Source organism: Chiroxiphia lanceolata, chromosome 6 (assembly GCF_009829145.1).
Source record: "Chiroxiphia lanceolata isolate bChiLan1 chromosome 6, bChiLan1.pri, whole genome shotgun sequence".
In the NCBI taxonomy this organism is placed as follows: domain Eukaryota; kingdom Metazoa; phylum Chordata; class Aves; order Passeriformes; family Pipridae; genus Chiroxiphia; species Chiroxiphia lanceolata.
In genome coordinates this window covers 57,149,001-57,174,710 of record NC_045642.1, presented here as the reverse complement: position 1 = coordinate 57,174,710, position 25,710 = coordinate 57,149,001, and the positions used below count along the sequence as shown (strand labels likewise).

Below are 25,710 nucleotides of genomic sequence, written 5' to 3'. Positions count from 1 at the left end.
GAGGAAACTGGCTTAGATACTAAGTCACTGTAAAGGGCCTGCTCACTGTCATCTATCACAGCAACTCCTGCTGCTTTCCAGGTAAGTCATTTGACTTGGCAAACTTTGGGCTGTGTAGCAGAGATCTGACCCAGCCCTGCCATTACGAAGCAAACTGGCATCCTCACATGTGAAGTAACTTTCCATTTGACTACAAGTCTGCTGCAGGGATGCAGTGGTTGCCTTCCTCTTTCCCATGCATGAAATGCATGCTTGAAAACAGCTGAAGAGAATGTGCTTCCTGAAAAGGGCACCTCCTGTTCCTTTGGAAGTGAACATCACGTGGTACCATGTGTGTGTTCCCTTGCAAACAGGCACCAGCATCACCTTTTGCATGACCCTGGGAGTGGCTGGTTGGGAATGTCTGACCTCTGCTAAAAGTTAGGGTGTTGATGAGCAGTGTTCTTATTTGTGTATTGTGGCTCCCAATTGCACAGTTAAATACTCTTCAGATAAGACTTTCTCTTCCAAAGATCAGATGCTCTGGGAACATTAATGAAAGAACTACCTTTTGTCCATCATCTCCTTTTGTGCAAACATTTGTACTACTATCTGCTTTTCTAGACAGGCTTATAAAAAGCTTCTTATTAATTAAGGAAAAGAAGCCTAATTGCTTGTTGAGGGGGAGTGAAAGTTTGAGTAATGAATGCTACTTTTTTGACCAATAACCGGACAAATTCAGTCATACAGCCCATTGCCTTTACTGAGAGCTAAAAGAAATGAGTCTGAGTCCCTAAGGTGAACTTCCATGGCAAAGCCAGATGCGGGGAGCAAACTTGTCCCATCAAAACAGTTAGGTGAGAGAGACTGGAATAGCTTCAGAAGCACTTTGGTATTGTGGGGGAGGAAGGAGGAACCCTGACAAACACGTTCCTCCCTGTGATTACAGATCTCTTTGGAAGATGCACCTTCTAGTTGGGATCAGTTTTAAATTAGAAGTAAAGCAGAATTCTAATACTCTGGTACTTGAGAATTAAGTGTTAGAAACTAAATGGCTTGGAGCTGATTTTCTGATGCCTTCTGTGGTTCAGGGTAAATTATTTGGCTTGCTTATTTAGGCTGTTAAGCCCTACTTGTGCTGATATAAGCTTGAGGAAAAACTCTTAAGACTCTGAATACATTCTTTTTCAGAGGAGCTTGTGAAGACAAAGTTTGAGTGTTCAAAAAAAAAAAAAGCAGCACTCTTGGGTTATTTCTGCTGTTCTCGACCCCCAGTATCAAGAGGTCTGTTCTGCATAGATATATTTGCAGTAGCTGTAATGCTTGCTCCAGTTGTTTAACTGGGTCTGATGAATCTCCATTAGCCTCTGAAGATGCCTGATAAGGTTTTCATTATATAAGCCACTGCTTTAATTTCAGGACTTGTTCTTCAGTCCATCTGATGCACTTTGAGGAAACACTTTTATAGCAGTGGCTGCTGCAGCTGTTTTTAAGGAACCACTGTTGCTTTTACTGAAAAACATCTCTGTAGTGCATATTTGCTATTTGTTCAAATTTCCTTGACCATCCAGTGGTTTAGCATGTTTTCCTTTATAGTTTTTCAGATCAGTAGTCATTGGAGAAGAATAAGATTATACAAAATGATGTTGAAATCTGCCCCGGGAAGTGGTGGAGCCACCACCCCTGGAGGGATTTAAAAGATGTGTAGATGTGACTCTTGTAGACGTGGTTTAGTGGTGGCCTTGGCAGTGCTGGGTTAATGGTTGGACTCAATGACCTTAAAGGTCTTTTCCAACCTAAACAGTTCTATCATTCTATCAAAAATAAAATGCAGGCAGCCTTTTCATCTTGTATGTTTCTTGTCCACTCTGACACCTCTGTCATCCATGTGCTGCTGGATGTCACAGGAGTTAGGGTATAGGAATGAGAGAGTTAAAGAACAGGGGTAGACATCAATGTGTCTCAGCTAGCCAAGAAATGTTTTATGCAGACTAGTCCAGGCAAGCATGACTTGTAGCCTATACATGGCAATACCACTTTTAATATTAGAGAGATACTATAATTTCTTAATAATTGAAGTACTTTCAATGCTTAATTAAAAAGGTTGGAGTTTTTTAAGTTCAGTATTGTTTAATGTTAAGAGGAAACATTTTTATAGAAACAAGCTTGAAAAAAGATATCAAGAGAACAAAATGCTTTGCAGACCTGGCTACTTCTGTAGCTTTCCTTTTTCTTTAATGTTGGAGTGACTGAAAATTGTCATTTGAGTCCTTTTACATGCTGAGGGGAAAATGCTGCTTTGGTAAGAGAAGACAGGATACTTCCATGCTGTCAATAACTTTCTAGTTGAGGAAAAAGTCACTCCTTTGGTTTTGTTTTCTAGACAGATTAGGTTAATGAGTTCTAGAAAGTAAGTAGGTAAAATACATTTGCTGAAAGTAGTAGGGTAGTATTGCTTGCTACCAGCTTGGTATGTTTTCTATTACTAATAATTTGAACTTCAGGGTTTCTCTTACTATTTCAACCTCTTGCTGTGTGCAAGTTTTTGGTTCTTCATTTCTCTTAACAGGCATTTTAAGTAAACTTTATTTAAACAAAATGGATGCTGAAGCTCTTAGCTGGCATTATTATAGTGATTTCATAAATGGGTGTGAAATTAATGTGTACAAATGAAGCTTCTGTACCTTCTTCTTGTCCTTAACTAGTGTTTGGTGTTGCAGTTGCAGCTTGCAGTCATCTAGAAAAACTCTTGCAGTAGAATGGTACCAGATTTGAATAGTGAAACCATTAGAAAACTCCTGTCACTGTGGTTACTCACTATCTGCCCTTATCCCTTACTGTGCTTTGCTTATTCTCGATGTTTGCTGAAGACATTGTATAATTTCATTGTAGTGACTATAATTGTGTCTGTTCTCCTGGTATTGAAGCTTCTATACCAAGAATTACATGAATAAAAGTACAGAATGGATATTCATAGAAGTGAAAACACTTTGTGTTGGCAGTTTCCACAACCTTATATCCTAGAATCCTCTTGGCCCCTGTGATAGATAATACTTTGTGCGCATTTGCTCTCATTTAATGGAACCTGGCAGTAGGAGTGCTGCTGCTTTCCATGGGGACATGGCAGGATGCTTACAAAGTGTATTGCAACAGAAATCACAGTTATCAGTAGTTTCACTAGGGATAAGGATAAGCTGGATACAGAGTTGAGAATGGCCCTTGACAGTCCTGGGTTCACTTCTTTATATCTTCTCAAAATGTGAAATATTAGCTGCACAGTGTTCTCTGAAATGCTTCTTGAAGATGTTTTGCTTTTATTGTAGAGAGAATGATAACATGCACCAAACCAGTTTATGTACAATAATGCAAGCCACCAGAGCATTTACTATTGCTCAGTAACTTCGTAGCATATTGAATATATTGTGTTTTGTTTTATATTTAAAATTAAACTCACACTGGAGAACTTCAATATCTCAACTACTAGATTATGCAGATTTTGCAATTTTATAAGAACAAAAAGGAGGCAAAAAGGACCTCAAATCAAGATAAAGCTGCTAGTTGTCAGCATGTGGGTGTGGTATGTTTGGCTGCCTTGAAAAATAAGCTATTTCCTATGGATTATGTTCCAGGGTTTTTTAATATTTCCTTTGGGACACTTTTTAAAATTGGCCTTCCTGTAATGAACTTTGCAAGGCAAAGGAAAATTCAGTTACACAGTAGATCTTTATCATCTTAACATTTTCTTCACTAGGTTTTACCTTAACCAGTTGAATGCTTTCAATTGGATTCCATATGTTCTTGTGTGCTGTTGAACTTACCACCTGTTGAATTTACCTTTTTTTGTTTGTTTGTTTGTTGCTTTTCAAAAAAAAAAAAAAGGTGAAGACTTGTTAATAGAGCGAGTGGCACATGCTGGCATGATCAACCCAGAAGATCGATGGAAGACACTACAAATCAATGGTCCTGTTGCCCATTTTGAAGTACAAATAAGGGTGAAGTGTGACGAAAATTACTACAGTGCCCTGTGCAATAAATTCTGCGGCCCCCGCGATGACTTTGTTGGTCACTACACGTGCGATCAAAATGGAAACAAAGCTTGCATGGAAGGTTGGATGGGCGAAGAATGTAAACAAGGTAGTATGTTTCCTTTGGTTTAGATTAGCCCTGGTGTATATATAATAAACTGCAGTAGGTACTTCTGTGGTGTCAGTCCTATGGCATATTAATTTTAGCACATACAGACTTCATCTTTTAAATACAAATCCTTGAAATAAAACCTCCTCTGTGAAAAGTGGAGCACAGTGTTGCTTCTGATGTGTTCTGTGGACACTTAAATTTAGGATTCAAAGCACTGAACCATCTTTTTACGTATTACATTCATTCAGTGGTAGTGTTCCTTCAAAGCAAAATGATGTATTACATCCCCTAATGTAAGATTTTATTGAAGTGATATCATCAGTAATACTGTAGACTTTAATCCTGGAGAAATGCCCTGGTTTTGCAAACGAAAAATTTTAAGTGTATAGTGTGCAAAGCTGAAAGCTTTTTGATAGCTCTTAATGTGAACAGAAATTCAGGTATAGTCATCTCTTTTAATGTACCACTCAATCAAATCTCTTTGCCTTTTGTCTTCAGTAAGTAATTACCACTAAAATTGATATACTCTTCTGCTGAGGGCTTCTTTGTTTTGTTTTCTGTTCCTTTTCAGTCAAAAGCTTGTTAATGATGGGGAGGGCAATTTTTAGGGCTTACTCAAGGTCGCGTGTATTATTTGAAGTTTGGGGGGTTCCAGCATAACACCAGGTTTTAAAAATAACTTTATTTGAGAAATGTTTCAGTGCTTACTCTCTTGCTGCAAACCTTTTTGGTGGTAATGGAGTTGTGTTTTGTGAAATAGCTAGCTGGAAGAGCAACAACTATTGGAACATGGCAAAAGACAGTCTGCTTTGCACAAACAACAGACAGGCTAAATGACAGAAGCCATAGCTGAACAGCTCCAGATTGCTACTGCACTAATGGACACCTGGCTGCCCACACTGATGCCTAAATCTTTTTGTGTTTACAGCTGTGTGTAAACAAGGATGTAATTTGCTCCATGGGGGTTGCAGTGTACCTGGGGAATGCAAGTAAGTCTGCATGCTTGAGTTTCTTCTGTTTAGGAGTACTGATCTCTAATGTTTTCTGTGTATGGTGCTACTTTTAAAAAGTCTACATTAAAATGAAAAAATTCTGTGTAAGAACATGGATGGAAAGAGATCTGAAGTAGATGTCTCATGTGTAAGAATTGCATATACTTTATACTGTTTTGTGATGCTGTTCTATTTTTCGCACATATAGGACTGAACAGATTTGCTTCATGTAATTTAGAACTACACCTCTTTCAAATAAGAAAAATATTTTGGTTTATTTTCAAAATCCTTAGGAGTTTTGATTGCTATGTACTACTTGTTCCTCTCAAGTAAAAAGGGCAGCTTGTTGTTTGAACTGTTATGATCTGGGAATGCTCACAGTCCTAGGACACTGAATATATATTTTGGTCACCAGACTTTGTTCCAAGAAAAAAAGAGTTTTGTTAGTAATGGAGATACAGTAGCAAGCCCAGCCTAAACTTTCTATCCCAGGTAAACTTTTTTGGTCCCTGAGTATGAAAGAACAGAGTCTGAAATGTTCCCTTTAACTTCATGATGCAGCTTAAGTAGACTTTGATAGCAAGGGCAGTTGATTGTTTTCCTGTAAAGGTTCAGGCATTCGACATAGTAGGTCAAGGGGAAATGGTGTTATTTTTACACTGGCTGTTGAAGAAATAGGGCAGATCTGCTTGCAAGTTTGGGATTCTGTGTAAGTTCTTGAGTTTATTTGTGGTCAGAGTGGAATGCATCACCGAGAGTAGATTTATGCAGTGGTTCCTTAGTAAGCTGCGTTGAACCTGCTTGATTGGAATGATGTGAAACTGCACTGGCTGCCAGAACCCCTGAGAGCTGACAAATACCACTTGTGGCAAGCTGTGACAGTTTAAGGCAATTTTGCTTCATCCTTCTACTACTAATTACTGCAACTGTCACAGAAGTGGCAGAAATAGGATGCAGAGAATTTAGTTTAGCTGGGCTTAGAGCTAAGCTGGGGTTGAGATGCCAGTTTGTGAGCTGTGGTAGGTGACATGCGGACAAGTCCCATCCTGCTGCAGAGCCTGAAGCTTCTGTCAGTGGGGCATGGCAGATAACAAAATAAGCCTTAAATCATTGCACCACAGAGTGGTTTCTTACTGCCCTGAAACTTCCATCAGATGAGGCTGACTTGTTGAAGGTTTGGTGTGTTGTAACTCTCAGATCTGACTGAAAACTGTAAATTTGAAATTTGCAGCGCTTCGGTGTGCGTGTGTGTAGTTTCACTTCTCAAGAGCTATAAAATATCCCTTAAAAGATTTTTTTCAAGGCAGATATTTAAGCAGTGGCTTTTTAATCTTTCCATATCACTAAATATTTTCCTTGTGATTTCAAATATTGTGTGCCCTTACTGCTGTTGGTGATTTTTTTAGGTTACAAGTAAAGATTGTGGTTGAGAGCTGGGCCAGTGTCACTTCTGCCTGAGGAAGAAGCACTCCTTCCTCTGAGCCTTCCAGGAACACATTTTTTCCCCTTGAGAACCTACTTTAATGAATTTTGATTCATGTAAGGGTTTCTGGAGTCCTGTAGGTTTCAAAGGAACATCCTAGGAGCCTGTGGATATTTGCTGTTTGAATGCAAGAAGTCTTTTGACTAAAGGTGTAAAAGAAACAGGTTTAAGCAAACAGAAAGCAGTACCTTCTTCTGTTGTGTTCTTTTTATGGGGGGTAGGGCAGTGAGAGGGATTGGTGCAGTTTCCTTTTTAACTTACAGCTGGTCTCACAGAGAAATGAATCTGAAGGCAGAAGTTGGAGAGGAGGAGGAGGGTTTAAAGAAGGGAATACAAAACCTTTGAAGATGGGGAGCTGAGTGGCTATGTTTCCTTTTTTAAGGTGCCTGTCAATATGTAGTCTTTTACCAGCAACAGGCTGCAAGGAAAGGCTTTGCTTATGTGAAGAAGCATCTAGTATTGAGCTCCAGGTGTTCCCTTGCTAAACTAAGCTCACAAAAATAACGCTGTGTCTATTTAAGGCCTCTGTCCAGGTATCTCGCTATTTGTTAGGTGGATTCTGTCATCTGAAAGTACTGAGAAAAGGAAAAATGGATTGTATGCCTTGTTTTTTAGCACCTGTCTGCTGAAGTGATAGATCTGTGATCAGCAAGTTTGAGAACAGTGGCCACTCTGCAAAACTGCAGAAAGTTCTCAACTATGTCTTGAATAGGGATTTGGTAGCCTGAGCGTGTTCACACAGCTGTCTTTAACTTTTATTCTGTAATAGTTATTAGACTATATTAGAAACGTTGCTTTTAACAGAAATGGATAGTACTTTCTGTAGAAAAATGATGCTGAACTAAAAATAAACAAGGCTTACAGATATGACCTTTATCTTCAGCAGTACAAAGGAAGCTGTTATTTAAAAGAAACTGCTATGTTTGGTGCTATTGAATTTTAATCTAGATTGCTTCATCCTGCTTTTTGGACAATTGCCACTGTCATTTTAACAGGTGAAAACAATGTCCTTTTTTAATTCAGAAAGAAAATAAAAATGTGAGAAAAAGATGGGTGTGAGATGCATGGAAATCTACTGCTGCCAATAGCTACTTGATTGCCAAAATTTGCAGTGGTATTTTTAAATAGAAAAGTTGGAAAACAGTTTCCTTCTTCAACTTGCATGAGCATGCAGGTAAATTAAGCACTGTCTCTCTAAGGCTTCAGCCTAGCTCTCATAGAAAGGATCTACCCTCCATTCATCATGTTCTAATGTAATATGGAGCTGTTCTTAGATTAAAAGTTATAATGAAACCAGATCTTAGAAATAACTAAATGACCTCAGACTTAAGAGTCTGAGGATGTGCCATTAGTTCTAGTTGTACATCATCTGTCAGGCAAGTTCATGTACCCATTGTTTTGAGAAAGTTAGTGTTGAAATATTTTTCCATTTCTTTTGTTGAGTTTTCATCAAAGTGGAAAAAAAAAATAGGGATGCCCTGATGTAGGAAATGATTTTACGGTATGGCTGGGTCTAGGCAATAGTTTTTTGTCATTGTGGAGGCAATTCAGAAAAAAATAAAAATTTTCTGCATAATGAGGAAAAAAATACATCCTCGAGGAAAGCAAAAGCAACTTAGCTTAGTCTTGCAAGAATGGGAAATTGCCAGCTTCTTAAAATAAAAACAAACCAATCTTTATCCATAGTGGATAAAGAAAGTCAATAAACATTGGTCTGCAGTGGCAGACCAGATGCTCTTGTTTATTGACTTCACCAGGCCAAAGTAGTAGGAAGGATTATCAAAGAAGCAACATTGCTGAGCCATGATGTTGGTGCTTTTTGTATGTTTTTACATCACTCAGAGTACTTTGTTAAATTCCATTAAGCTGTCTAGAGGAGAATGAAGTTTCATCTAATGGCTCATATCTGGCTTTGGTTCAACCGCCTTATGCAATTAGCAAAGTTGAATATAGAGAAACCACAAGTGACAGTCTCTTTCCTCGATTAAAACTGCTGACCTGACTATGTTTGGTACCACTCATAAACTGTCACTAGGCTTAACAGCTTAATCTTTCACTTCCTTGTTATCCAGAGTGGTATGGCTTTGGTTGAGGTCCAGATATGCCTCATATCTGGCCTACATTGTCATATTCCTGCCAGGATGATGGTATTTTCAGGAGTCTTTTGACTTTTCCTGTTACCTTTGAATGTTTAAGTTTCTCATCTAAAGCAAAATAAAAGGAGTCATATCCTTAACACTACTCAGGTTGTGTTTAGCTTCTGGAGCTATGGTAGGACCTGGGAAATGCCAGTCTTACTTCACACAACTCTGATACAAAATTTCTTTAGAATGTGTAGACTAACTGAAATGAATTAGAAATGGGATTATTAATAGAGCTCTAATGTTAATTTTGTGCAAGGTGAACAAAGTAAGCGTACTTGTAACAAAAACTTGTACATTGAGGTTGATGTGCTTTCATCTGACTTATTCTAGAATTAATTTTGAACTATATGTGACAAAAGATTTGTTTTATGGTGTTGGTGTGTTTTTTGGTTTTGTTTAATCATATACTTTCTTTGTCCCATTGAAACAGATTTCTCAAACTTTATTTCCAGTGCCGTGCCTTCTGTAGTCCTTGTGTTCCACTTCTGCCCTGCTCACAAAGCTGATTTCGTGTGTCCAGCAGAGTCTGCAAGGGCTCTTGCTACTCCCTAGTGATGGGAGAACTTTAAGGGCCCAAACTTGCTCAACTATTATTCATGTTGAGCAGGTACTGAGTACTTTCTTTGCAGAGATGCAGGCTCAAATGCTTGAGTTGCAAAATGAGCTTGCAACTACCTGGAATACTGGGAGTGGAAGTGTTCTAGAGATTCTTTGTTAAATCTTAGACTTGCATAGTCGTCTTGTCTTTTTCAGTAGGAGGCCTACCAATAACACTGATATCTCATTTGTGTTTTTATGGCAGTTGGGTAGATAACATAGTTAACATTAGCATTGGGGAACTCTGCCTAAACTTCAAAAAAAAACCCCAACAATGCAAACAAACAAAACAATAAAAAAGGGCACCTGGAGTCTCGTAAACTCATCCTTATATTCAGGGTGATCCAGCGAGGCTTCTCAAAACAGGTTGTTATTGAAAGACTGTAGAGGACTAACAAAAGGTCACAAAGAGCTGAAAAAAAGGAAATGCTATTCCTGCTTCTAAAAGTGTGGAGGGGAAGTAAGAGGTGGGGAGCTTCCACAGTTGTTCCAGAATGGAATTATGAGAAATCTCATAAACTGCTCTGAGCAGTAAACTAGAAACAGTCTTGTTTGAGCAGTGTGCTAGCTGCTTTGGCATCTGACCACTTCAATTCCTGCAACATTGGACTGCCTGTAGTCCCTAAAGAGCTTAAGGCTGTTGTTTTGGCCCTGCAGGAATGCACTTGGTACCCGTTCATCATCTCCTGTCACCTCTTTGGTGTAAGGTATTGTATCACAGCTTTGGGTTTCAAAGATCTTGTAAAATTATTACAATTACTATGCCTTTCATCGTATTTAGTATTCTTCCCTGTTTTTACAGCCAGTATGCTTTTATTATTGTTTTTTATGGCCTAGTGGTAAGCCCTTTGGGAATGTTGCCAAGTATTTCACAAGTAGACACGTTAAGTTACACAAAGAGTCCCGTGTTTTGTTTCTTTATTGGTCAATGAACTGAAGCACACTCTGCTTTCACTTGCTTGGATGGTTAGTGGGTAGGAAGGCATAGAATGTATCCTAAAGGTGGGTGCTGCTTCCAGGAGAATGTGAGCAGAGGTACAGGAAATAAAAACATGTAGTGCTTTAACTTGTGTCTATAATAGTGTAGGTAGTGCAGCTGAACTAGAACAGTAGATCAAAGCAGCCTCGAGAACCCACTGTCTATACTCGAAACACTTCAGGTTTTTAAATTTTAGACTAGCTCTGGTCTGTTCTTGTGGACTGAGTGCCTGTTTGCAGGTGGAACACATTAGGTGTGCTCCTGGCATACGTCATCATATGTTACCTTAATTTAACCTAAAAGGAATCCAATGCCTTTGTTCCAAAACAGCTCTGTGAGGTGAACCAATGCACCATCAACAGGAATGATCAGGCAGTTCACTTAAACAGCATGTTCCAGGTGTGAACTAATGCAAATACAGGCACACCCTTAGAGCCACTTACTGTGAGTTAACTGAGCAGTGTTCTGGCTAAAAAATTTTGAGCCATCCCCTCTATTAACTCATTGTCAAAACTCTAAATAGTACTGGGGAAAGACTGTTAGCGTTCAATAACTTCCTTTATTAGAGGAGAAAAAAGCTTGTGGGGAAGGGTTTGTATCTTTTGGTGTGATAAGAATGCTAGAGGTGAGAGGAAAAGATAACAAGCTTTCAGGTAATTAAATTATTTGAGTTCATTAATGAGCATATTTTCCGTTCCTATTCACAAAATTGTCTTGCCTATTTTGAAGGTAGGAAAGTAGACAAAGTGTTTCTATAACAAATCTTAGTGAATGAGTACTGTACTACCTATTAACATTGAATTCAGATGCTCAACATTGAAGGATCTAACAGCTAGACAATATTGCTGCCTGCTATGCAACAAGTAATCTCTTAAAAGTTTAAACAGACTTTCTTATAGTTATTTTAAGTAAATAACTAATATAAAGCTATTGTTCTGGCCTATGCAACACCATCCTGTTCACGTCATTAGAAAATTTAGTGGTTTTCTATTTAAGAGGGTTATTTCTCCCCCACCCCGAATGATGCATTTTGCTTCTGCTCTTAATGTCACTGTTCTGCTTTGTTTTCCTGTGTTGAGTGTTTTGGCCCCAGCTTCCACTTGAAACATGATTGGGAAAAGCTCCCTCCAAAAAAAAAATGCTTAAAAAGTATGTGTAAGTATGCCATAATTATCTTCACTTCAGCCTTTGTAGAAAGTGCAATATATCAGTAAAATATAACCTGTGGCATTTAAAGGCTTATACCCCATTGCCTGCATCCTCCCTGAGATTTTTTTAATTTGTTTTTAAGTCCCATATTCTGACCTAGATTGCAGAAATAGTTTTGACTTTCTTCACGTTAGTGGTTTAGGTGTATTTATGCATGAAGTGCTGACACAGATCTGCAGATAGGTGTAGAACAGAATTTATTTAGCTATCCTCATTCTTTTCTATTACAAAGCTTTTTTTTTTAAGGTTAACCAGAGTAGATCTGTGATTCAATGAGACGTACAAGACGAAGTTTCTCAGCTGACCTTTCTGCACAGAAGATTCAGGACTCTCAAAAAACCAGAAGTGATTAAACCAGGAGAATAAACCATGTATGAAGATAGTACAAAACATCTGAGTTAGGGTGCTCTCAATGGTCAACTTTAACTTTTTTGTTGTGTTAGCAGATAGGCATCCTCCTTTGGGATAAGGAGGAGTTAATCATGCAGGGTGCTGAGAGACCATTGTTTACAGATCATCAGGATCTCTTTACTGTTCCACATCACTTCCATAACTGCCATTGTAGAATTTATCATAAAATGGAGTCTGGACAAAACTTCCAGCATCATCAAGTCCTACCTCCTTGCCTGAGAAGGTCTAGTTAGACCGGGTTGCTAAGGGCCTTTTCCTCCCAGTAATGTATCTTTTTACATACAGCAGCATTGGATCTTGTTCCATCTGATTTGGAAATGCTCAATTTCAACCTAGATTTCACTAAATAATTATAATACAAACATCCTCAGAGGAAAGCAAAGACCACTCTCAACTTTTTCCTTAATTATAACTGTTTCAGAAGAATGTAGGGAAAGCAAAGTTCTGTAGAAAAATCTGTTCTTTTGGACTTGATGAGTTTAGCTCTTTAATGGCCCTGTGGGGGGGGGAAAACCACAGAAAAATGCAAATCTTTTATTTCTTTTTCCTTTCCCCACTTTCTCCTGCTCCTGCCTCTCAGGTCATATGTACCTTTGAACTGTGTGTAGTGATGAGTGCTTCTGTAGGTTTCCCTGATGCTAAATTTACTACTTTAAACACACTGAGTTTTACTGTAGAAAGTCTTTTTTCCTTATCCTGGAATTTAGCTGTTTGAAGCCCCATTGTCGTATTATAGCCAAGTATACACTGAGCTGAATTACTGTGACTTTATCTACTTGTCAATGACAACAGTATATTTTCTGCACAGTTGCAGGTGTTTTTTTTTTTTAATCTGAAGACTGAAATACTATCTAGAATTTTTGTTCACGTTAACTCCTGCCAACTCCCCTTCCTCCAGGCTTTTATTTGAATTCTCATTTTCTTTTGCCACCAGACTCTCATCTAAGAAAAATGGAAGCTGTGAAGTGTGCCTGTAGAATTACCAGGTCTCTTCTGCAAGTTCTTGGTTTCAAGATAACTAGTAATTGTTCTTCTCTCCCTATTACACTGTGTTAATTCTGACCCAAAGGGATGCTTTGGTCTGGGAGCAGATGCCTGTACTTCAACCTCCCGTCAGGAAGTTACTAAACTGTAACAATCTATTTATGGTAGCTTCTTTGTACTGCTAATAACCCAGCAAAGGCTAAGATTAAGCCAGGCCTGATTTTTGTTTTGCATGTGCTGGGTTGTAAAGACACGTTAGAGCTGATGAAGTCAGCAGAGGGGAAGGACAAAGGAAGTAGAATCTTGATTCCAATAAGAATTTTCTTTGTCCGTTGAACAATGAGAATCCTTATGGATTCTCTATATTTGGCTTTCTTATTTAGTCAGATGTGAAAAATTTAGAACTGCAATTTAGTTGATTCTTTACTGGTGGGGGGTGCAGGGAAGAAGTAACTTTAGCCCACTGTTAGCTGCACTAGCAGTTTCCCTTTGGCTTTTACACAAGTGGTTGGTACTCGAAAAGGAACTCTGGTTTGTTTTTTTTTCTTGATGATGTTGCTTTTGTGTCTGTACCTTTTGGACTTCTTATAGTGGCTCATTAACCTTTTTCATCCTTGTGTTTTGGCTTGATATTTTTCTCATAAATGACAACATGCCCGTTTCTGAATCGGTTTCTCTTTGTTGAACACATCTTGTTCTTAGGGTGAGCCAAAATCCATGCAAACATTATCTTTTTAGAAGGAAGTGGAATTAATGCTGCTCTAGCACCTGCTAATATAGGATGCAACCAGACTTCCTGTTCAAGAGGAAATCCTAATTTACTCTTCCTTGTAAACTGAGGGCTGATCAGCTTACCACATAGTAACCTTTTGACTTGTAAACAGTGTGTTCCTTCGGGCTGCTTTTAGACTCTAGAAATTATTTCCCTCAGGCTTGGTGGCAACTTTAACAGTAAACTTTGACTGTGTTGAATATCATGAAAAAGCAGCAACCTTTTTTTATTTCTGAATTAATTTTAATGCCATCAAGCACACCTACAAACTCAAGTGGGTGCTTAAGACGCCTTCAAGTTCTAGAAGGTGTCAGTATTTTTCCTTGTACTCTTAAGTACCAGTGCAATGTTTAACAAAGAAACTTGTTATCCATTGGCTATGGAGAACAAATTGAGATATTGTGATTATTTGCTTTGTGATGCAGACTTTCACCTCTTGAAAATTCTTGTTGTATGTGGGTGGGGAGTTGGCTCTGGCTAGGATAGTCATGGTGAATCACTGGCGGTAGTGCCAGGTTTGGCATAGATGAAGATTTGGGTTGGGGCCAGTAAAGTGCTTTTTTTATTGTTTATTACCAGCCTCTGAAAAGATTTTTCTGTCCTTGAGGAGGAAGGAAGAGATCAAATTTAGCAGGAGCAGATTTGTTTCCTCTTACTGCTAATACAGCGAAAGAAAACTGCATCTAAAATATGTGTGTTCTCCAGGCTTCTGACAGCCTTGCTCAGATGACCAATTGAGGCCTCTGGGCTGGGAACACAGCTGAGGTTTTCCTTAGGGATCCCACAACTGTGAGGTCCTCAAAGAGGAGCAGATACTGGGACTAAGAACTCAAAGTAGTTCTAGAACTTTATGTGGAAAAAAATGGTCTTGCAAAGATCTGTACCTAGATTCTTTCTGCCAATGCAAATAGTAGAAAATTAAATACTATGCTGCCAGCACAACTTGTTCTGTTGCTCCGGGGATTGATCCAGCTCACTGAAACAGAGGAAGGGGATTGAATCACAAGGAACCAAGACTCTTCATTTATATATCTCCTCCTTGTCTTTTCTCACTGCACCCCAAAGACCTAATTTATTTTCTATTCTTTTATACTGTTCAAAATGTGGATAATAGAATGGTAGTGTTAAATCTAAAAAATGTACAGTTACATTTGTAATGCTTTTCTTCCCCTAGGCATTAGGGCAGCAATGACATGCATGTGCCCAACTCCCATTCAGTGTGTTTTTATGCATCTCTTTGTTGCTACTATGTCTCTTAAATTCTGTATAAGAAATACTCTTTAACAGGCAGAACTTTTGTTGACTCAAAAGTGCAAGCTTACTATTTCTTGTTACTTAAAATGTGTGAAATATACGTTAAGAAAAAACATTAGCTTATGCCCTTTTTTTTTTTCTTGTAAGTTCAGACTTTAACACTTTTCTATAGCCTAAACAGTTGCTTCTGTTACAGATTAACATAAAGATACTGGTCTCTAAAGAAATCTTGGGGGGGGGGGAATTCAACTCTAAGCCAAATGAATTATTAATAGCTTTTGTTTCTGTTCTCGCTCCTCCTTTCTCCAAAGATTACTTTTTCCATAGTGTCAGTAGAGAACACTGAGGCTATAACAGAGTAAATCTATAAGAAGGGTTCTCTTGAGAAATTAGGCCTTGAGAAAATTGGCAACACTGCTGCCTCTCTGGCTGCCCTGGTCCTTTAAGGCTGTAGCACTCTAGAGCAAAGTAGCAATTATCTTGAAATTTCTCTTCATAGAAAAACCCTGTGGTGCTCAGTGCAGTAAGCCAGTAGCCTCCTTTTGAAAAGCAATTTCAACTTTTTTTTTTATATCAATCACAATTTTTATCCTAGTGTGAGATGATTATGTGAAGATGGGACTTCTTGTGAAAGAACAGCTAATTCATGTACAGTTCTCATAACACATAGTGCTGGGTGGTGTTTGTTGCCAGGGTATGTAATACGTTTGAGCAGGATGAGTTCCAGTAAGGATGTTCAACAAGACTAGTATGTCCCTTCTAAACAGGATAAATAAAGTTTTGTTATCTGTTGCACATTGAGCAGTTGACCTTGTTCTTGAGAATGGTAAGTGTAGTGTTCTAAATACATGTACTGCTGATAATTAAGCATCATGTTGCTAACTTTTAACATGTGAACTTACATCTTAGGTGTCATTATGGTTGGCAAGGACAGTTCTGTGATGAGTGTGTCCGCTACCCAGGCTGTGCTCATGGGAGCTGTAATGAACCATGGCAGTGTAATTGTGAAACCAACTGGGGTGGCCTGCTCTGTAACAAAGGTACTTAACATTAATGTACAGGAAAAATAAGTTTAAGTTGCATGATTAACTGATAACTCACTAACCCCTTTTTTTTTTCTGCTAGTGTGCAACTACCCGAGTGTTTCTTAATTCTTCTATGGCACATGGTGCCTAAGCATCATAAGTATAAGAAGTTTAAGACAAAAGGCTTGAATGGTCCTGACTCTTCTAACTCATGCAGTTGTCTCTTGTTCATTCTTCCTTGTTCTGTGGATAGTTACCAGATGACAGGCTAGCTCACGGAATACGGGGATGATGTGGGTGAATGGTGTTCAAGCCAGAAAGGCATCTGTGTATCTGACCAGGGATTGAAGTGGTGAGATTCGTGTTCCCTGTTGATTGACACTTTTCTCTGTCCAGATCTGAATTACTGTGGAAATCACCATCCCTGCCTGAACGGTGGAACCTGCATGAACACTGAGCCGGATGAATATCGCTGTGCCTGCCCAGATGGCTACTCTGGAAAGAACTGCGAAATTGGTACCTGTGGATGTCGCATCTATCTTTGGAAATCTGAAACTGTCTTAGGCATTGTCTTGTAGGCTCAGTGGGGATATGCCAGCTCTGTCTCTCCTATCTAGTGCCTTATGCTGGCTCTTCAAAAAAATCACTGAGGACAACAGAAATGCTGCAGCAGTTTCCTTTGGATTTAGATAAGACTGGGAAATATTTCTGCCCTTAGAGTTCTTCACTTCCTTAATCCTCACATGCAATTGGGCTGTAGTCTCATGGAAATGGGTTACACATGTGCTTTTCCCTGTTACCTTTCTCCCCACTACCCATTTTCTTGTCTTCTGGCTTGGTGACAAACATGCATTTTATGCAAGCTGGGGTCTAAGGAAGGTGGCAGTGATGGACACTGTAGTTTTAACTGTGATGTGGAGGTTTGACCCAATTTTTAGTTGGCTGAATGTGTTAACTATCCTTTTTAATCAACTGAAACTTAAATCTTTTAATATGGGACTTCTAATACTTTTGGATTAATAATACAGATGTTGAGTACTATGGAAATGTGCTCAAACTGTCTTACAGAGTCACCTTGAGCAGTCTGAACAAAAAGTGCCTTCCCTGTTCCCATTACCAAAATGGAGGAAAGCATTTAAACCACATTTGTGATGAAGTATGGCTTTGTGACTTGAGTCTAACAGATCTGTGTGTTTCCAACATGAAAAACTGCTTCCTGTCTCAACCACAGTACGAAGATAGCATGTTACTCTTTTCTATTTGTGTGTGTTACACAAAGACCAAAATGTTCATATTCTGGGGACAATTTTGGTATTTGCAGACTTTTCATGATTATTCTCACTTTGGAGGTAAATGGACAAGTGTGCAGTTTTCTAGTTTTTTCCTATTTTACTTTAAAGATTTTATGTTGGAAAAAAAATTAGAGCTTTTGATTTAAGTTTTTCACATGTAGTATTCAGTTGGATGTTCTGTCATGATGGATTGTTAAATCTTTTTTTTTAAATGTGATATTCCCAGTCTTCTCACTATGAATTTTGCTATTCCTTGATAGTTAAAAGTTCAGATGGGAAGTATCCATTTTTTTCTCTCGCTTAACTGCTTGGCCTTAAGTTGACTAAAGTATTACAGAAAGTTTTCAGGATGTAAATCTTTGAACTTCCATGAAGTGCTGTTGTATTAAAGATACTATCAAAACTTGAATTTTGCTTCTACTGGTAGAATATGATGCAAAGTTTAGGCTAAAGTGGATGGAATCTTGTCTTAGCTTGCCCTGAAAGCTGTGGGGAAGCACCTTGGCTCTTCAGGTGAGGAGGCAGTGAAAAAGGAGCCATACAATTGTTCAGAGCTGTTGTGATTATTAACAGTAGGTTGGTGTACGAGCTGCTTTAGGTACTCGTACGAAGGGTCGTAGACAATGTAAATTCAGTTTTCAAAATGGATAATGTCCCTGAAGGAAAGATTCCAACTGAGAAGGGAAGACACCAAGAGTGATGGCATAGAGCTTGTCCCTCCTCAACCTGATTCTTGCTTAGTGCAGCTTCTGCCAGTGTTACACCCTACATGGAGTGACAACGAGCAGCACTGCCCAGAACTGCCAGCACCTCTGTTCTTTGCTGTTTCCAAGGAACAGTATTAGAATGAAGCTAAACAGAACTTTGATACTTAAACTACTACTGCTGTTCAGACCTCTGAACACAGCATATCTGTTTTGTCTCACTGAATTTAAAAGAAGTGCTGCAGCACTCTGGAGTTGGAAGTGTATGGCTGGAAGCAGAATGTTAATGGGAAACTTTTCTAGTTTGTGGGATATTGAAATAGAGTGACCTGTCTGTGTTTAGGCTTTGTAGTCATTAGATAGGAAGGATGATGCACCTTCAGCAAAATCCTGCTTTAGTTTTCTACTGGGAATCTTAACTCTCTGCAACTGGGAGAGGGAGGCTCCAGTCTCATGTACTGGCACCTCTGCACTGCCCTTGCTCTTGATCACTTTTAATCAATGCAATTTTTAACCACAAGTTCTCCTTCTGTTGGATACTGGAAGAGTATTTAGCAAGAATGTCTTTCTCTCTCTCTTCCCAGCGGAGCATGCTTGTGTATCTAATCCCTGTGCTAATGGTGGAATTTGTCACGAAATTTCGTCAGGCTTCAAGTGTCACTGCCCATCGGGGTGGAGTGGACCAACATGTGCTATTGGTGGGTATGCATTTACTGGTGACTAACCTGTTAGGATGGAAGGGCTGATGCAGCTAACTTGGTAACATCATGCTCTGTGGGTATGGAATTTGGTGGTAGTCTTTTACTTTACCTGTCTTTTCAACAGCTAAGCATTGGTGGACTGAAAAGAGGAGTGGTACTATGCAGCCAGCAGCACTGATTTGATACAGTTGAGATCTAAGGGTTATCAAAAGTATAGTTGGACCATATCCAAAGAAATGCCCTGTTGGCAAAGCTTGTTTGACAATTCCTGACTCCTTAAACAGTCTAAAGGACAAAACAGAATGGTTTCATCTTAAGAAATATAAATGTGAGGATGAAGGGTTCTCCCCTTAAGCCGTGTAATGGAAGGCACACTCTGACTTTGCAGATATTGACGAATGCGCCTCTAACCCCTGTGCTCAAGGAGGGACCTGCATTGATGGTGTTAATGCATTTGAGTGCATATGTCCACAACAGTGGATTGGAGCAACTTGTCAGCTTGGTAAGTAATTGCCTTCCAAAGTTTTGATGACCACTGGAGATTGTTCCTAAGTGGTGAATAACAGTGTGTGTTTCTGGCATGATATTTATTGAAGAAAACATGGAATGTGTTGTGTTATTGTTATCTTAGCTCCTCTTTAGTAGGTCTTAAAGCCAGAAGTTTCAGGTGAATCTAACTATTTGAGCCCCAATTTAAGCTTACTTATAATGCCCCATAACTTTTCTGTTGTAAAATGCAGCATTGGTGATGGTTCTTCATGGTGGCAGAAGAGTGACTTAAGCTTATGGAGGCAAGAAAGGATTTGCCCTGACTAACATATTATCTTTTTGAGTTTTGGGAAAGGGAAGAGTAAGATAAAATGCATGTGCTACTGTAGGCAAGTGTGCATTAAAAACCTGTGATATATAAGTGGTTTTAGTGCCCTACCAATGTATAATATGAGCTGCTGATGCTTTGACTGCATGGACACTTTGCTTGGTGCTGTGGTAATCTGTTTCTGGGTTTGTTCTTTATTCTATTCTTTATTTTCTCTTCTTTCACAGATGCTAATGAGTGTGAGGGGAAACCCTGTGTTAATGCTTACTCTTGCAAAAATCTCATTGGTGGATATTACTGTGACTGCATTCCAGGATGGACAGGAGTAAATTGTCATATCAGTTAGTATTTCTTTAGTATGTATGATGACAGTAGGATGTTTTGTTCTTTAAAGAAGATTTTCTGATAAGTGATAGTGCACATACTTGTACAAGAAAAAATATCTGTTGTCGGGATTTTTTCAATTTTTAGCAATGAAAATTGAAAATACTGTTTGAAAACTTATTTTAAAAGTTAATAGGTATTAAAATAAGCTCAGATATACACTCTTCATTCCTATTTCTGAATGATATCATGTACTGATTCAATTTAAAATGTTTTTATGCTAAAATGTTAGATACAAAATTTTTTTATATTCGACTCATTTTTAGTATGTCGTAATAGAAATATAGAATATAAGTTTTTATTAGATATTTCTAAAAATGAGAATCTCTCAAGATATCAATCATTCTTGCTTTCTGTTGAAACATATAGAAAAGTCCTTTCTGAAAATCATTTGTTCTCCCTTTTTGTGCCAAACTTATACTTTATGGTTTAGTCTTCTGGTATAAATTCTAACACTTTGCATATTTTATCTGTAGATATTAATGACTGTCATGGACAATGTCAGCATGGAGGGACTTGTAAGGTAACTCTTACTTATTACCTACCATATTGAAAATTAATCTTTTTCTGCCTAGTTATGAATTCTGTAGTTTGGATTTACAGGTTGTTTAAATGAGGTTAAATATTAAAAGCGTAGTATTACACTTGCAGACTCTTGCACTCATTTCACAAAATAACTTTATGTGGTGCTACAAAATAACTTCTGGTGGTTCCCAAATCCAGAAATAGAAATAACTTGAATTTTTGTGTGCAAGTTTTATCAATAAACAAATCTTTCTATACTTTTGCTTCTTTTCTTCCTGCCTCTGAAGGATGAAGTGAATGGTTACCACTGCTTGTGCCCTCGTGGTTTCACAGGAAAAAACTGTGAGATAGAAACAAATGAGTGTGAGAGCAATCCCTGCCAAAATGGAGGCCGGTGCAAGGACCTGGTGAATGGATTCAGTTGCCTCTGTTCACAGGGATTCTCGGGAGTCTTTTGCGAGGTGAGGGCAGTGGAGACATTACTGCAATACTTCTCGTGGATTGAATTCTTGAAAGAAATATATCTCTGGGTTTAAATGGGAGTGACCAAAGGCTGAGGCATTACTGACTGTCCTAGCTGTTACCTGATACTCTGAATAAGCAAATTTGTTGCGCAGTGCTGTCACGGTAGCTCTAACACTTGAATTTGCAGCCTGATAAACTATGAGTTGTTGCATATAGGTGTTGGCCTTCCTAAGTGTTTTAAGGCTGCAAATATTCCTTAAGCTTGAAATATTTTCCTTTGCAATTGTCAGGATCTCTGTCCTTTTGTTACACTAGAATGCTTTAAGTTCTCATCCTGATAACTCTGAAGTAATCCTACTGCTGTTGCTAGGAGTATATTAATTATTTATCAATTATCTGTATTACATATAATGTAGATAATTATTAAAGGCAGGCAGATATGCAAGTATTGGTTCTCAGAACTTTGTTTGAGATCATTTTAGGAACATGTAGTTCTAGTGCTTAAGGATTCAGATATAAAATATTGAAGTTCTAATGATAATTATCCTGAAGTACTTTATGATAATGAAGATATTCCTCTTTCTAGGGAGAATGTTAGACTTCTCAATGTAAAATTATTTTGCATTCAGTATGCACTCTCTGGCTCTTGCTGATGGTCAAATCCATGTGAGTGTTATGTTTAGCAAGACAGCATCAGCTGGAGGCATTAGGTTAGAGTTTTGTTGGATTTGCTCCAGAATTTTTTGTGGAGGACATTGGAGTGATCTGTCTTAATGATGTGAATGAGTGAAGCAATTTTATTCTATTATTTGCATTGTTAAAGAAGCAGTGCCCTCCTTTTATTCAAAATTAAAAAGGGCTGCAGGTACCAACCAGTTTAATAAAACTGGTGCAGCACCTAATAGCTCATGAACCATTTCTGCATAAGGATCATAACCCGAGTGCCCTACTCTGGGCTGATTCATACAGCACTGTGTAATTAAAGTTTTAGCAAATGTGCTTGAATAATAGGGGGGAGTTGGCTGCTTGCCTTGTGTGTTGCAGGAAATATCTACCATTGATTCCAGATGCTAAAGTACCAGCTACTGAACTTGTGTTGGGAAGGGGAAATTTACACTAATGGAAGGAAACAAATGGAGACATCTGATAGAGGAGATCTGAGAATCTTTCTTAGCCCTTAGCTATTTTTTTTATAGTTTGCTTTGAATGTTCCGTATGAAAGCACGAAATGGCTTGCTGGAATTGTATGTGCTCCTCTGAATTAAATACTTAACACCATTTGAGTTCCTTCTGCTTTGGCTAGTTTTGCATTTTTCTCCTATTTAACTACTGAACTGCTAAAAATAGGGATGAAAAACCACTATTGGGCTTAATTTTATGTCTGTAAAGTTGAAAGCTGTCTTTCGAGAGAGAGAGATGTGAAGAAGGAAAAACTGACTTGAGGGGAGAAAAGCAATCCTTAAGAATAACAGTTTGGAGGAAAGATACTGTGATGTAAAAATATGCCTTTTGAGGCTGCTTTGTGGGTTTTGAGAACAATTTAGGGCATCACGAATCACTGATCCTGTGTGTCAGTAAAGCAGAAAGCAGCAGAATTGTTTTACCACAGCAATGTCTATGTTAAAGGTTGTATTGTGAAAACTGGGTTTAAATTTTGCTCTCCGAATCAGATGGTAAGAGTTCAAAATGTACCTCATGTATCTGTGTGTAAATTGGCATGGTGACAGTATCTGTAAGAATAAGGCCCTGAGCAGCTGGGTCTAACTAGACCTATTTGAGCTGGAGGTGGGGAGTAGCTGACCTCTAGAGGTCCGTTCCAAGCTGTGTGGTTTTGTAATAAATTTTCTATGTTAATTGAGATGGGAAGAGAAGTTGCTCTAGAGGATGGGATTTTGTTCAGGTTCTGTGTATTTTAAATCTCTTGCACACACAAAGCCGACAAGTGCACTGGTATTTAACTTGCATTATAGCACTTAGTCCGTGAATGTGAAGGACAGAGAAGTGACTTAAAGTGATCCACAACAGTCACAATAAGATGTCTCTGAATGGCTTAAGTAACTCTTTGCTAAGTTGTTGCAAATGTGCTGATTCAGCTTCCTGCAAAGGAGTATCTTAGCAGTGGCACAAATGCTTTGTGTTAGGATGGACTAAAGTAAGCTGAAGTTTCTGTGTCTTGCAGGATGGAATGCAATGTGTATGATTCATAAACCTTCTTAAACCTTGAGGTTCCTTGTACATTAGCTTCATCTGTGTCTTTGGCAAAGCAGATAATGCTGCCTGCTCCTGGGAAATGAAGCAGCTGCTGCTAACTGTGGTCTCTCTTACAGATGGATATTGATTTCTGTGAACCTAACCCTTGCCAGAATGGGGCTAAATGTTATGATCTGGGAGGAGATTATTACTGTGCCTGCCCTGATGACTATGATGGAAAAAATTGCTCTCATCTCAAGGACCACTGCAAGAACAATTCTTGTAAAGGTACCTGCTGTTGTCCAGAAATCTGTCGTGATATAGTGGTGGTACATTGTAAAAAAAAAAAAAAAAAAAAAAAAAAAAGGTAGTATTGTTGGGAATAGAATAATGCGGAAATGTTATTGTACTCACTTAGACTTTGTAAAATAGTGAGGCAGTGAGAAGAAATGCTCCATAGAGCATTATAAGAGGTAGATGGTAACTTATAGGTGACATAAAATTGTGATTTAGTTTTAATTTTTGTATAACATTTATAAAATTAAAAACTGATGATGCAGATCATTACTCTGATGATGCACTTCTCATTCTTAGTAATAGATAGCTGTACAATAGAAGTCTTCACTAATGCTACCCAAGAAGGAATCCGTTTCATTTCATCTAATGTTTGTGGGCCTCATGGACGGTGTATTAGTCAGCCAGGAGGGAACTTTACCTGTGCATGTGACAGAGGTTTTACTGGAACATACTGTCATGAAAGTAAGTAGGAGTTGTTTGTAAATTATTTTTCTCTAAAAGCTTTAGTTTTTGTTATGAAGCTTTACAACGTAGAACATTTGGATTTTAATAAAATTGCACAGAGCATTGTTTTGCATGTACTGCTTTGTTTTGCATGTACTGCTTGAAATTCAGTTTCTTCCAGTAGCAGTTGTCTTTGTAGTGGTTCACACTTCCTCTGTGAAAGAAAACTGGCTTTAGTCCAACTTCAATGTGAATGTGTTAGTGCCCACTACCTTTATGTACAGTCATAGAAGCCATGGGTTTCTCCAGCATGAGAGTGGTAAAGAAGGGACTGACAAATTGACAGCACAGCTTAGTAGCACATGTATTCTGGTCTAGGTGTTTTTTTAAACATCTGCATATTTTTGCCAGATAAACTTAATGCTCTGGTTTGACTTGCTACATGAGGGACAATATAGCTAGGAACCTCGCCAGGCTTGAGAAGAGGTGTTTGAGCCTTTCTTTTGCATGTATGAATGAAGTAATAACTTTGTGCTGCTTTTCCTAGAGGCACAAGTCTACATCGCTCCTCTAAGTAGGGGAGAAGAACCTTGTGCAATAATTGTTGACTTTTTGTTGCAGATATCAATGATTGTCTTGGGAAACCTTGCAAGAATGGTGGGACATGCATCGATGAAGTTGATTCATTTAGATGTTTCTGTTCAAGTGGCTGGGAAGGAGAATTGTGTGATACAAGTGAGTACTGCTAAGTGTTGCAGGGTCAAATATTACAGCTTTGTTATAACAGTTAGAGGTGGTATGTAGTTAATAATGGGGTAATTTCTCTGTTCTGTAATTACAGGCTTGTTTGCAGAAGTGTTTTTAGGAAGATATTCTGGGTAGCTGCTCTAGAAGTCTGTTCCTTTAATAGGAACAGAATCTCATTCTTTGGTATAGGAGGAGAGAACTTTTTCTCCTGGGAATAGGCAAAAATCTTGTCCAAGAAGTGTACTAGGCCAGTTCATGGTTAAGTCACCTCAGAGGAAACTCTGGTTGTTTCTTTTTCTGCTCTGGATGAAGCCCCTTCTAAAACATGATGGCAAGGACTTGCTGAGACTTATTACAGGACATGCATGAATTCAGATGTCAAATACAGACTGAGAAGCTTTTGGCAGCTATTGCTGTCGAAAGAGCCTTTTGTGTGGTCTAAATGAAGTTTGTTCTGGAATAATTATGTTCCACCTATTAAAATGTTTGTCTCAAGTGAAAAGAATTTTCTCTAAAATTTGTTTGTGTACATATGTTTAATGTGTGTATACTTACACATACATGTGTATACACGATTAAGCCACCTAATGGCTTTAACTCTGTGTTTTGAAACATAAAGCAGAAGAAGGGGACCTTAACTGCCTCATGTGGATGTTCTGTGTTGGGGCTCCTTTTCAGGACACTGGTCCCTACTAGAAAGCTTTTTCTGAAGTTCAGAATACAGCTGTTCGTAAAAAATGAAGTTACTTTGGTGGTCTACTTGGAAGCCATAGTGAATGGTCCTTCTAAGCTGTCAGAAAATCTTTCATAATTCATATTGTTCTGTATTATATCAGAGTTTTTTCCTTGCTTATATAAAGATAACCTTGTAATAATTAGGACCGCCATCTTCCTAAACAGTACAAAATTTATTTTCTTTATAGAGAAGTATTTTGTATTTTCTCATGGCCTTGGCTGGGCTAGATCATCTAAGTTGAATAACTGTTTTTCTAGATTTCAATGACTGTTCTCCTAACCCATGTCACAACGGTGGCCGATGCATTGATTTGGTAAATGACTTCTATTGTGAGTGTAAGAATGACTGGAAAGGCAAAACTTGTCATTCACGTAAGTGTTCTTTGCTTTGATCTTTAGATTACCCAAAGATTTCTTTCTTCTCAAGGGACTAGAGTTCCTGA

General features: G+C 38.4%; 1 protein-coding gene across 1 annotated transcript in view; it reads left to right on the top strand.

Annotated features, from left to right (window-relative positions):
• JAG2 (jagged canonical Notch ligand 2) overlaps positions 1–25,710 on the top strand; it is a 70,330-nt gene that overhangs the window by 29,877 nt on the left and 14,743 nt on the right. The window contains exons 4-16 of the mRNA XM_032691412.1: positions 3,859–4,113; positions 5,045–5,105; positions 15,851–15,981; positions 16,363–16,482; positions 18,547–18,660; positions 19,052–19,165; positions 19,708–19,821; positions 20,341–20,387; positions 20,677–20,850; positions 23,182–23,332; positions 23,639–23,803; positions 24,407–24,520; positions 25,526–25,639. Coding sequence (XP_032547303.1) covers positions 3,859–4,113; positions 5,045–5,105; positions 15,851–15,981; positions 16,363–16,482; positions 18,547–18,660; positions 19,052–19,165; positions 19,708–19,821; positions 20,341–20,387; positions 20,677–20,850; positions 23,182–23,332; positions 23,639–23,803; positions 24,407–24,520; positions 25,526–25,639 — 1,674 coding nt within the window. The remainder of the gene's footprint in view (positions 1–3,858; positions 4,114–5,044; positions 5,106–15,850; positions 15,982–16,362; positions 16,483–18,546; positions 18,661–19,051; positions 19,166–19,707; positions 19,822–20,340; positions 20,388–20,676; positions 20,851–23,181; positions 23,333–23,638; positions 23,804–24,406; positions 24,521–25,525; positions 25,640–25,710) is intronic.